The sequence below is a fragment of the Diaphorina citri genome, unplaced genomic scaffold (assembly GCF_000475195.1).
Source record: "Diaphorina citri unplaced genomic scaffold, Diaci psyllid genome assembly version 1.1 scaffold440, whole genome shotgun sequence".
Lineage (NCBI taxonomy): Eukaryota > Metazoa > Arthropoda > Insecta > Hemiptera > Psyllidae > Diaphorina > Diaphorina citri.
In genome coordinates, this window is record NW_007377875.1 from 44,659 (window position 1) to 58,236 (window position 13,578).

Sequence of the window (13,578 nt, forward strand, 5' to 3'; positions counted from 1 at the left end):
TTCCCTTTCTTGAGAAGAAAAACAGCATTCAGAAATTATCAAACGTTCAAAAGGTATAAAGTCAGGGACTTTTGAAACACTCTGCACTTCTCGCGCATTATGTCTAGCACATTGCATACATAGCAAAAAATCTAGGCGTTCATACAAAATTGTCTGTTTAAGTCTACAAACTTTACAGCTTATTTTAATATGAAACTTTCACATTCCCTGTTCTTAAAGTAAGATGTGAGTACTTCACGTCTCCTGCATTAGACATAAACATCATATCACTAGCTCTTTCCCTTTCTTGAGAAGAAAAACAGTATTCAGAAATTATCAAACGTTCAAAAGGTATAAAGTCAGGGACTTTTGAAACACCCTGCACTTCTCGCGCATTATGTCTAGCACATTGCATACATAGCAAAAAATCTAGGCGTTCATACAAAATTGTTTAAGTTTACAAACTTTACCTACAGCTTATTTTAATATGAAACTTTCACATTCCCTGTTCTTAAAGTAAGATGTGAGTACTTCACGTCTGATTCTTGGAAAAAGAACTTTACCCGACAACCCCTTTAATACCTAGCCATATTCATTTGGACGAAAACTAGCACTTTGCAAATTATATAGGTATTTTTTGCAATTCGACCAATCAGTATGGATACGTAGCTTTATATAACAGGAGCCCAAAAAGGCAAGTGCATTTTGTTTTCGAACAATTTTCCACCAAAACTATGTGCAAAATCAAAACTACAATTTTTCATCATGGAAAAGGAAAATACACACAAGACAAAGTTACCAATTTTCTAAATGAAACCGGCATCGGCAGGTATTCTTAAAACTTGAAAAGGCAGGGCCCAAAGGGTTGAAGAGGATTAAAGTTAGTTAAGAAATGGAAATTTTATAATTGAATAACGTGTTCTTCTTCTGAGAATTCAAAGCGACTCTCGAGTTTTATTCAACTTCTAATTTTCGTCAGGTAAACAAAATTACATTTTTGTTGCTTTTTACTATTCGAAGATAATAAAGAGAATTCTCAGAGGATAGTAAAAGTTCCCGATGAAATTCGTTCTGATCTGAGAGGGAAACTAATACAACGTAAGAAACTATTAAAACTTTTCGAATTGAACAAAAACTTTTCATAGCAGGAAGCTTTTAGTTTCTGAACAAAGGGCCAACACAATGGGATTTCAGTATTTTCAGTGATGACTTGATGAGTAAGAAACAACAAAATAGTAATGGTGTCTCATCTTACAACTAATGCTCTCATGTGTCTAGTTTGGGTACCAACAACAATAACAGAGATGGGAAAAATTGTTTACCTACCTACCCTTTCTCATCGGGGTCGTCCGGTCGTCAGACCAAGGTAAGTACCTAAGGTAAGTTGGGCTTCTGGTGTAAACTTAACTGGTATGTGTAAGTATTGTGTTAAGGCGGTCTCTTCCTGATCCCTTAAGTGCCGCGTCCATTTTAGTTTAGGACTATTGCACTATAGTATAAGAATCAAGCGAAGAACTTTGAATACTTCCAAGTTTTGATATGTCGCTAGTCTCTATTGAAAAGTAAGAAAATTAAGAAATAAATATATCTGATTATTTATCTGCCATTCTCCCAACAAAAAAGTATTTCCCGAAGCTGTTCAGTTCTTTAAAAGCGCCTTCAAAATATTGAACAGAAACTTTCACAAAAGTTTAATGCTGTAAAAGTTGCATAACTCCGTAAAAAGCAAGGCTGACTATGTCGTTGTATAAGGGAGACTTTTTGTTCAGCTTTTTCTTTTCATTGAGACTTTATCAAATGACATAGATGACATTAATAGACACTGACACTCTTCAAGGTATGTTTCTAAAATTATTAAAGCTAATTTTCATACCATTGAATTTGAAAATGAATGACATCATCGCCCTATTTTTCTTATTGACTAATAAGGGTTGTCCTAGAATCCTAGATACTCGTAGAATTCTAAGCAAACAAAACTACAATTTTTGTTGAATTTTTTACTTTCTTTAGAAATGCCTTCTTACAAGAGACCCTACTATGTTTGCACACATGTATGAATTTCAAGGTCCCATAAAGGTGTCTGTTTAGCTTCTATTCTTTATTAAACGGATCCACATGTTCTGTCCTACTTTGACAGTCTAACTAAATAAAACACTAATGGTTTATATCAAACCTAGCAGTCTCCAAAGAAAACTGTTGTCAGCGAATACTCCTAAAATGTTCTTCACCAAAAGAAGACGTTCGTTTTACCATCGTAGACTGAGCTACTGGAAGAATGAGTTTCCTCATTTGTTCAACGATAAGATGAAGAAGACAGCATCGGACGAACCCAGCTTCAGTAATGTGATGAAGGAATATGCCCGTTATTGTACCTTGCACGGTATTCAGTATGTGTTCAAGGAAAACTCTACGCTTGTTGAAAAGTAAGTCTTAACTAGGAAGAACTTGGTACACAATCATGTTGTATCTCTTTTAAAAGTTTGAAATAAAGTACATTATTTGATTTATCCAACCCCAATGGTGCAGTGGCTAACGCATTGGACTTTGCATCTGGAAGTTGGTGATTCGAGTCCAAGTCAAGTCATAAAATTTATCTAGGTGTAAAGGTGTAATAATTGGGGAACGATATTTGTGACAAGCATTTAAGTATGCTTAACACAATAGATGGATGATGGAAGCTTTGCAACCTGCAGCATTGGAGAGACATTAACAATGCTGAAATCACGGATCCATCAAGGTAATACAATTAAAAGTTCCTTTGTTTCTCTTTTTCTCAAGAGTTGGCTGGCTCATCATCATCCTGATAAGCTTCCTCTGTGCAAGTCTACTCGCACACACCATGTGGCTTCGGTTTAGTGCCTCCCCTACAGTGACGGCAGTGAAGGATACCCACCTTGACCTTTACCTGATCCCATTCCCTGCGGTCTCTATTTGTCCTACCGACAAAATCAAGCTCAAGGAAGCCTATGGGTATCTATCAAAGTAAGTAATAATATTGTTCTCTTAGAATAACTTGATGGTGCCTACATACAAGTGTACATGCTAGACCAAGAAACAAAGGAAACTATCCTGAGATTTTCAATCTTCACAGGTACCCAAGTTTTAACTCGCCCATTTCTCAGGGTCGATTGATGGTACCTAAATGTTAGACCAAGAAAAAAGGATAATATCTTAGGGCAGGAAATCCATTGTAGGATCGTGCTTGAATGTCTTGAAAAGGTGTCATTTCTGAGGCTCGAACCTAAATAGATCTGGACTTCAACATCACCATGCGTTTAGTATATGTGAAGTACCTTCCAGCCAAAGGGGATGAATGTACTAGTGATAGGTCTTGTATCCAAGGGGTTTCAGTTCCTTACTATTCGTATTCCAGGTATGTCAATATCACCAACCAAACTGTTAAGAAAGAGTTGGATAAAGCCCTGGCCGCCCTATCCCTGTTTCAACATCCCTGGTATAACAGAATGAACTTCTACTTAACCAATAATACCGTCCTGAAGGACTTGGCCTCTATTAATATGACTGACTTTATGATCAAGGTAAACAAACCCATCTCATAGAAGAAATTAATGTATTTATAAAACAAAGAAATATTTGATTCTGAACTGATTCTTAAAAGATGGAAAGAATACAGTGAGCAACTATACAATGAAGTAAGACCAAACATGCCTATCATCGAAGTTCAAGAAGACGAAATCCCTACTTTCACAATTGCAGATATCACTAAAATGATCAAAAAACTGAGCAATGGCAAATCTAGTGGTGAAGACAACATTCCAGCTGAATTTATAAAATCACTGAATCAAAATGAAATAATGCTTCTAACCAATATTATCAACAATATTTACAAAACAGGCTCCATCCCTAATGATTTCCTTCAGTCAATCTTCATTACTCTCCCAAAAGTCAACAAAGCAAAGCACTGCTCCGATTTTAGAACAATCAGTCTTATCTCACACACATCCAAGATTCTTCTACAAATCATCAAACAGAGAATTAACAACATCATTGAAGATAATCTAAGTGAGACCCAAATGGGATTTCGCCAAGGCAAAGGATGTAGAGATGCTTTAACTCTGATGAGACTATTATTAGAAAAACATGTAGATAAAAGGACAGCATTCGATTCCCCCGATTTCATACCGATTCCCCCGATTGCAAAATTTGAAGCCAGAAGGGTATGATTCTATTCCCCCGATAGAAAAAAGAAAGATATGGTTCTATTCCCCCGATGAACAAAAAATGAAAAACACATTTTCATTCAAAAAGTAAAAAGAAAATAATCAATTTATTTAAAAGAATCATATTTAAAAGACATTCGTTTAATAATTAAAGTTTTGATGAATGCAGTGCATTTTTTCACTACACATCGCCACTTTTTTTCACCAGACTTCAACTCACTGTTTTTGTAATACTTATAACTATCATAAATTAAAAGTTCTTTACCGCGTTCACTAGTCACAAATTTAATTGATGCCATGATTACCAGATGAACTTCAAAACATTACTATTCGAAATCAAGGTTTTTCATAATTAATATCTTGTTATGAGGGGGAATTGACATACTCTAATTTTATACCTGTACACACAAGATCGGGGGAATAGAACATCCAGTCCATGGCTACCCAAATATTTCATCGGGGGAATAGAACACCGGAAATAGAAACAAATCAAAAATTCGGGGGAATCGACAAACGCCCGTCGGTTTCATTATCACGAAATACTTCCAGGTTCTCTAGTGTTTACTTTACGAACCTCAAGTTCAAGAAGACCTTAAGTCAGGCAGTGTCCTCATGGAATGCTAATTGAATAGCAATAGGCATCATTTAGACATTAGGCCTAGGTATTGTTATTAGTAAAGTTATTAATGCTTCCGGTATGCTAACAGATTTGATAGCCGCCCGCCAAGTTCTTTTTGTCCCTACCTATTCCAACCCATAGGGAAGTGTCAAATTTCCTATTGAGTTTTATGTAAGTTAGGTTTGATCTTGTCTTTTTGTTTCTTCTGTGTGTTTAATATCGCCACAGGCCCACAGATAAAGTAGCCGTTTTCATGTACCTATGTAGGTATAACCCCAGAACATTTTTTGTCCGACTTTTTTATTAGACCTGTTTAGTATTCTTTTGGGCATATGAATGATGGAAAAAATATTTTCCTTCCTATAGGACAGGGGTTTCCAACTAGCGGTCCGCGGGCCACATGTGGCCCACCAGCCCATTTTGGTGGCCCGCGAAGCTTTTTGAGATTAGCTTTCAGCTACAATTAAGAGAATACTTTTTGAAAAATTTCGGTTGCGGCGCTCAAAATTCGATCGGACTGCATTTCTGAAAAGTTGTTGGGGGGGAGGGGGGGGGAGGTTCCTACAATGCTCCCCTATGTACATATGTGCCCCGCGAAGTCCCTGCCAATGTAGCATGTGGCCCGCATACACATGGAAGTTGGAAACCCCTGTCTCTCCCACTTGTTCTTTGTCTCCCAGTTGTTGTTGGTTGTTGCGACAGCTTAATTAAGTTCGGAATTAAAAACACAATGTCAGCACTAATTTCAGTAATTATATTTTATTTTCTGTTTCTCCAATCTCTGCTGAGTAGGATGGGGTTGCAGGATATCTGAAGTAATTTATGTACTCTACTGAACTTCCTGCAAAGTAGACAAATTTCATGTAGGAGTCTCTAATATACTCTCTACCGTAGCAGGAGCTACACACATTAGTTCAGTTTGTAACTCATTTATGATTAATGGCCCCTTCAGCAAGCTAGTTACAGTAGTTACTGATAATGTGCTCAAATTTTCAAACCATATTGAGGATGAAATTCCATACCTCGGCTGGAATTGAACCCACGTCCTCCTGTTTACCAGGTGAGCGTCTTGCCCTCACCACCGATGTTGAACATGTTTCGATAGGTTGGTATACTCCAGACCTTCCACATTCTGGATTTATAAACCCCCTTAGTTCTTTTTCCCCTGTGACTTTCAGTATTAGCCTATTTTCCTTTCGTAATGTTACTTAGAGGGTCAAGCGGGAGTTTGATGCTGGATGTAATGGAAGGTGAAGTGGAAGGAAGAAGACCAGTGGGAAGACCGAGGAGAATGTGGTGGGATGATGTGCTGGAATGGCTCGAGATTCAATCAAAGGAAGAGTTCAAAACCCTAGCTCAAGAAAGAAGACCGTTTGGCAACGCTGTTACTGCTGCTTTGATGAGATTAGCAACCATCGACTCCGATGATGCTACCTGATGATGATGATGACCTACCTACCCTTTCTCATCGGGGTCGTCCGGTCGTCAGACCAAGGTAAGTACCTAAGCTAAGGTAAGTTGGGCTTCTGGTGTAAACTTAACTAGTATATGTAAGTATTATGTTAAGGCGGTCTCTTCCTGATCCCTTATGTGCCGCGTCCATTTTAGTTTAGGACTATTGCACTATAGTTTAAGTACCAAGCGAAGAACTTTGAATACTTCCAAGTTTTGATATGTCGCTAGTCTCTATTGAAAAGTAAGAAAATTAAGAAATAAATATATCTGATTATTTATCTGCCATTCTGCCAACAAGAAAGTATTTCCCGAAGCTGTTCAATTCTTTAAAAGCGCCTTCAAAATATTGAACAGAAACTTTCACAAAAGTTTAATGCTGTAAAAGTTGCATAACTCTGAAAAAAGCAAGGCTGACTATGTCGTTGTATAAGGGAGACTTTTTGTTCAGCTTTTTCTTTTCATTGAGACTTTATCTTTATCAAATGACATGGATGACATTAATAGACACTGACACTCTTCAAGGTATGTTTCTAAAATTATTAAAGCTAATTTTCATTCCATTGAATTTGAAAATGAATGACATCATCGCCTTATTTTTCTTATTGACTAATAAGGGTTGTCCTAGAATCCTAGATACTCGTAGAATTCTAAGCAAACAAAACTACAATTTTTGTTGAATGAGATATTCTCATTTTCCCTTTCCCTCAAAACTAAAAAGTTTTTGCAACCAACATTAGCGTCCCGTTAACTGAACTATTTAACGCATTCTAATTTCTTTCAATAAATAATCAAATCATCGATCGTTATTTTCGCATGTTTGAGTCCGAATGTTAGTCAGATATGTTTCTAATGACCTTTCTCAGAAAGGTTTTCTACTTTGTTTTCTGCTATTCTTTTCCAGTCCCAATATGAGTTCATGTTGTCTAATTTTTTGATATCGTATCAATTTTCTTCATTATCTTCCTCTCTCCCTGTTTCCGGCAGTCCGTTCTTCCAAGATGTTCAATTGAAATCGAAAACTCAGATATGTTTCTAATGACCTTTCTCAGAAAGATTTTCTCCTTTGTTTTCTGCTATTCTTTTCCAGTCCCAATAAGAGTTCATGTTGTCTAATTTCTTGATATCGTATCAATTTTCTTCATTATCTTCCTCTCTCCCTGTTTCCGGCAGTCCGTTCTTCCAAGATGTTCAATTGAAATCGAAAAGCCTCTCATGATCTGAGTCTATCTATCTATGTTCTATTATTTTTTTATTTTTTTTTAAGAGGTGCTCATCAACACATGGGTTATATGCCTGACTCCAGTTTTGTAATGATCTCAGTAATTTCCTGCTTTGCTTTCCCATTAGGTTCAAATCTATCACGTCACCGAGTATCCTGAAGCAGGGATGGGCAATCTACTCATGTCCAAACAAGGAGCCAAGCTGAGTGCAACAGTGAAACCCTTCATCACCATCAGTACCAACGCCATAAGGAATCTCGACCTGGAAGTGCGGTTTTGTTTCTTTCCTGATGAGCAACAGCTGAGTGTGTCGAAAGCATACACGCAGAGATCTTGCCTCTTAGAATGTCGACTGGATTACTTGGAACAAATGTGTGCTTGTCGCCCGTACTTCTTCAATATGATGGGTGAGATTTGGTCGCTTATTTGAGGATACATAGGCCCATTTCAGAAAAAAATATTAGTAAAATGTTTTTTATTAATTGGTAGTCTATCCTTATAATATCACCTGTGGTACGTTCGATAGTGCAGAATAACAACACATAGAATGGCCAGCTAATGTTCTAAACAGTGCGCAGCGGCTAGAAAGACCATCAAGTATGTACAATTTCATAAAGGTGTCTGTTTAGCTTCTATTCTTTATTAAACGGATCCACATGTTCTGTCCTACTTTGACAGTCTAAATAAAACACTAATGGTTTATATCAAACCTAGCAGTCTCCAAAGAAAACTGTTATCAGCGAATACTCCTAAAATGTTCTTCACCAAAAGAAGACGTTCGTTTTACCATCGTAGACTGAGCTACTGGAAGAATGAGTTTCCTCATTTGTTCAACGATAAGATCAAGAAGACAGCATCGGACGAACCCAGCTTCAGTAATGTGATGAAGGAATATGCCCGTTATTGTACCTTGCATGGTATTCAGTATGTGTTCAAGGAAAACTCTACGCTCGTTGAAAAGTAAGTCTTAACTAGGAAGAACTTGGTACACAATCATGTTGTATCTCTTTTAAAAGTTTGAAATAAATTACATTTTTTGATTTATCCAACCCCAATGGTGCAGTGGCTAACGCATTAGACTTTGCATCTGGAAGTTGGTGATTCGAGTACAAGTCAAGTCATAAAATTTAAGTAGGTGTAATAATTGGGGAACGATATTTGTGACGAGCGTTTAAGTATGCTTAACACAATAGATGGAAGCTTTGCGACCTGCAGCATTGGAGAGACATCAACAATGCTGAAATCACGGATCCATCAAGGTAATACAATTAAAAGTTCCTTTGTTTCTCTTTTTCTCAAGAGTTGGCTGGCTCATCATCATCCTGATAAGCTTCCTCTGTGCAAGTCTACTCGCACACACCATGTGGCTTCGGTTTAGTGCCTCCCCTACAGTGACGGCAGTGAAGGATACCCACCTTGACCTTTACCTGATCCCATTCCCTGCGGTCTCTATTTGTCCTACCGACAAAATCAAGCTCAAGGAAGCCTATGGGTATCTATCAAAGTAAGTAATAATATTGTTCTCTTAGAATAACTTGATGGTGCCTACATACAAGTGTACATGCTAGACCAAGAAACAAAGGAAACTATCCTGAGATTTTCAATCTTCACAGGTACCCAAGTTTTAACTCGCCCATTTCTCAGGGTCGATTGATGGTACCTAAATGTTAGACCAAGAAAAAAGGATAATATCTTAGGGCAGGAAATCCATTGTAGGATCGTGCTTGAATGTCTTGAAAAGGTGTCATTTCTGAGGCTCGAACCTAAATAGATCTGGACTTCAACATCACCATGCGTTTAGTATATGTGAAGTACCTTCCAGCCAAAGGGGATGAATGTACTAGTGATAGGTCTTGTATCCAAGGGGTTTCAGTTCCTTACTATTCGTATTCCAGGTATGTCAATATCACCAACCAAACTGTTCATTTGTCCTACCGACAAAATCAAGCTCAAGGAAGCCTATGGATATTTATCAAAGTAAGTAATAATATTGTTCTCTTAGAATAACTTGATGGTGCCTACATGCTAGACCAAGAAACAAAGGAAACTATCCTGAGATTTTCAATCTTCACAGGTACCCAAGTTTTAACTCGCCCATTTCTCAGGGTCGATTGATGGTACCTAAATGTTAGACCAAGAAAAAAAGGATAATATCTTAGGGCAGGAAATCCATTGTAGGATCGTGCTTAAATGTCTTGAAAAGGTGTCATTTCTGAGGCTCGAACCTAAATAGATCTGGACTCCAACATCACCAAGCGTTTAGTATATGTGAAGTATCTTCCAGCCAAAGGGGATAGATGTACTAGTGATAGGTCTTGTATCCAAGGGGTTTCAGTTCCTTACTATTCGTATTCCAGGTATGTCAATATCACCAACCAAACTGTTAAGAAAGAGTTGGATAAAGTCCTGGCCGCCCTATCCCTGTTTCAACATCCCTGGTATAACAGAATGAACTTCTACTTAACCAATAATACGGTCCTGAAAGATCTGGCCACTATTAATATGACTGACTTTATGATCAAGGTAAACAAACCCATCTTATAGAAGAAATTAATGTATTTATAAAATCCAATAAGCCTTATGTGAGGACGATAATAATTAATTGAAATATTGAGGCGTTGGCGTTGCGTTGGTAGGTTGAAATTTGAAACACCTGTTGCAAGAGATACCTACCCTCGTTACCCGAAATAAAAAAGATATTCCAACATGCCTATTATTGCAAATTTCTTGAAAAATCTCCCCCATGCAGAAAAAATCAATCTTCTAAAATATAAGTCTCTATATTAATTTTCGCTAAGAACCTATGTGGAAAACTATAGAAAAATACGTTTACCTATTTTTGTGTGTAGGAGTGAAAATAATCTTATACTGGAAACATTTCCTATACCTTGTCATTAGGATTGAATACTTTGAGTTGATTGAAGATATCTTCCCACATGAACCCACGAGATTGATAAATTGTGAGTATGGGACAAGTAGGATGACTTACCTATTTATAGATACCTAATGTACCTTTTGGCTTTTTACTTTGAATTCTTATTAATATTAACGCATTCGCAGAACTTATAAGAACAAAGACTGTATTCATGTTTTTCATGGGAAATTTACTATGTGACTTTATTTCACACACTTGACCTCATATCGACAATACTTTCCTATCGGAAATTTTAAAATGCCTTAGCGGTTAGCGTACCAAGAGGCATGTGGAACATCAAGAGTTTGGCTTCAGAAACTTCACAGCTTCAAACACCAAAAGTAAAACTTAATCGGTCGAACATTCCGTTTTCACAACCACTAAAAATGTCCTTCGCCAGCCTAGTTAGCTTGGTCCGTAGCGCGTGTACCTTGTAAGCGCTAAGCTGCGGGTCCGATTCCCGCCCGGGGAGGATTATATCCTGAACGGATAATGTTCGTTCTCGGAACGGCTGGTTTTCTCCTATCCTGTCTTCCTTCTCTCTTCGATTTCGGGACGGTAAGACCTTGGCAGTTACAGTTCCCTCTACAGAAACCTCTAAAAATAATAATAATAAAAAAAACTTTTTTCGAATTTCACAGGAGATCTCAGATTTTTCAGTCCCCCGTCGAGCGAAATTCGAGGTTTTGACGAGAACGAATCCTCGCTCAACTGTTCCCAAGTTACAGTTCCCTCTACAGAAACCTCTAAAAATAATAATAATAATAAAAACTTTTTCGGGTTTCACAGGAGATCTCAGATTTTTCAGTCCCCCGTCGAGCGAAATTCGAGGTTTTGACGAGAACGAATCCTCGCTCAACTGTTCCCAATGCTTGCCCACCTGTCACGAGAGTATTTACGATATCGATACTGACTTCACATACGATACGTCGCCACTGGCCCAGGAGAGCTATGGGGTCATAGATGTGTTCTATCGGAATGAAGGGGCCGTCAAGTATCAGCGGGATGTTACGTTCGGATGGATTGATCTATTAGGTAAATGTATACCTAATATTAACTACAATTATCTGAAAACGGCTACTTGGTCTGTGCCGTATATCTCTAGTAACGCTGTCAAACTTTCTTGCTTTGGCGGGGCGCTGCCGCGCTCCTTAATAGTGTAATGATATATACCCATAGCCATCATAGTAATACATAATAGTTTAGCAGACTGAGCTATATCTGACACGCAGTCATAAGATTTAGTTGAGGAGAAAGGACCCTCGTATTCTTTGTGTCAGCTTTAACTGTCAGATTATTTTCAACGTATTATCACCAAAATTTTAGTTTAAGAAAGATGAGTGAGCCTGTAAGCTCTCCAAATTTGCACTTTTGATTCATTAGAAAATTTCTGAGGCCGGCCATTCACTATCAAGTAGACCTGACAGTTAGGCCTGAACAGGTCCACCTCATAGTGTATGTCAATAATCTCTCAGGCGGCTTGTCAGGTCTACATGATAGTGAATGGTCGGACTGAGGAACAAGGGACATTACCTTCTTTGTCCTTCGTTTCAAAGTTTTCTTCTCTTTTCAGTATCTTTTGGCGGTATTGCTGGATTGTTTCTGGGCTTCAGCATCCTTACTCTGGTAGAGCTGGCATATTGGAGCGTCAAGTTGATTCACTACAACATATCCGACAGGAAAAACAAACGTGTTCATCCCACCGAGAAGAATTTGTTCCACAGCAACACATCATCCAGCTCCATGTTCCAAACCCAAGCTGACTTGGATCGATATCCAACTTTGCCATTTGTGTATTGAGAGTACATGATTATTATTTTTTTCTTTCTTCTTCTTTTTCAATATGGCATGAGTATCTAATGAGCTCGAAAATTTGCATCTACTCCAATACTTTCTAGTTATCTTGCAAGTTGTAGGTTGGAAGGTATGTCCAAACATAGTTCCCTGTAACATAGAGGAAATATAAAAAACGTAATCATATGCATAAAGGGCAACATGACTTGGATCGATATCCAACTTTGCCATTTGTGTATTGAGAGTACATGATTATTGTTTTTTCTTTCTTCTTCTTCAATATGGCATGAGTTTCTAATGAGCTCGAAAATTTGCATCTATTCCAATACTTTCTAGTTATCTTGTAAGTTGTAGGTTGGAAGGTATGTCCAAACATAGTTCCCTGTAACATAGAGGAAATATAAAAAACGTAATCATATGCATAAAGGGCAACCAGCTTTACAACGTATTTGCATAATACTCGTAGCACATACTCGTAACCGTTGCATAAAGAGTAAACATCTATTCCAATACTTTCTAGTTATCTTGGAAGGTATGTCCAAACATAGTTAGTTCCCTGTAACATAGAGGAAATATAAAAAACCTAATCATATGCATAAAGGGCAACCAGCTTTACAACGTATTTGCATAATACTCGTAGCACATACTCGTAACCGTTGCATAAAGAGTAAATCTCAAGAAAAATGTAGTTACCTTACATGATAAATTTTGTCATGCACGAAAAGTTATTACACCAACTATGTGTTTTATACATTTTTATTTTCTGTCCAGGTTATGCCTCAATGTGAGGAATTGTTCTTGGAATGTCACTGGATCGGAAAGATTTTCGACTGCTGCAAAGAGTAAAGGTCTAGGTCACATTCTTTTTCCATTCTACAGCTTTCAACCTACACCTCTCAAAGCTTTGTAAATAAATCGAGAAAGAAAAGCTTGTTCTCCTATTACACATATGAGATGAGAGTTCTAGAACCCCTGTAAATCCCTAACACCTTTTACATTGCAACCACAAAGAGATGAAAAATAAATGAAATGAAAGTCTGACTCAAAAGAATCCTGTTTTAGTTAAACCCAACGCCAGCGGTTGCGACGTTGAATACAGCATCAACGGTTACTGACAAGCCAAATCACTGAAGTCAAGTAACGTCATGTATTGTTGGTATCTGGAAGATAAACAGTCTTAAAGATTGCATAATGGAGAATCGTTTGTGTTTTTCAGTCATTTTTGACTTGGTGTCACAGTGCGACCCTACTCCTTAATTTAATTCCTCATAACATCCACCTACATACTACATGCAAACACAATCCCATAAGTGCAGAAATTGAAAATTAATTTCATGTTTCCTTTCTCTCAAATGTTGTATCTTTGTTTCATCCTCTACCTACGGTGAAAAAAAAAAAAAAAAAAAAAAGATTTAC

At 37.6% G+C, this 13,578-nt stretch overlaps 1 protein-coding gene across 1 annotated transcript; it reads left to right on the forward strand.

The window, feature by feature from the left end:
- The first annotated feature begins 2,813 nt into the window (after positions 1-2,813).
- LOC108252357 lies at positions 2,814-12,282 on the forward strand. Its single transcript, XM_026823351.1, has 10 exons — positions 2,814-2,961; positions 3,353-3,518; positions 7,582-7,861; positions 8,195-8,414; positions 8,755-8,958; positions 9,068-9,075; positions 9,350-9,431; positions 9,812-9,977; positions 11,136-11,403; positions 11,942-12,282. Exons 1-10 carry the CDS (start codon positions 2,819-2,821, stop codon positions 12,166-12,168), a joined length of 1,764 nt encoding a protein of 587 aa, XP_026679152.1. The 5' UTR covers positions 2,814-2,818; the 3' UTR covers positions 12,169-12,282.
- The last annotated feature ends 1,296 nt before the right edge of the window (positions 12,283-13,578 follow it).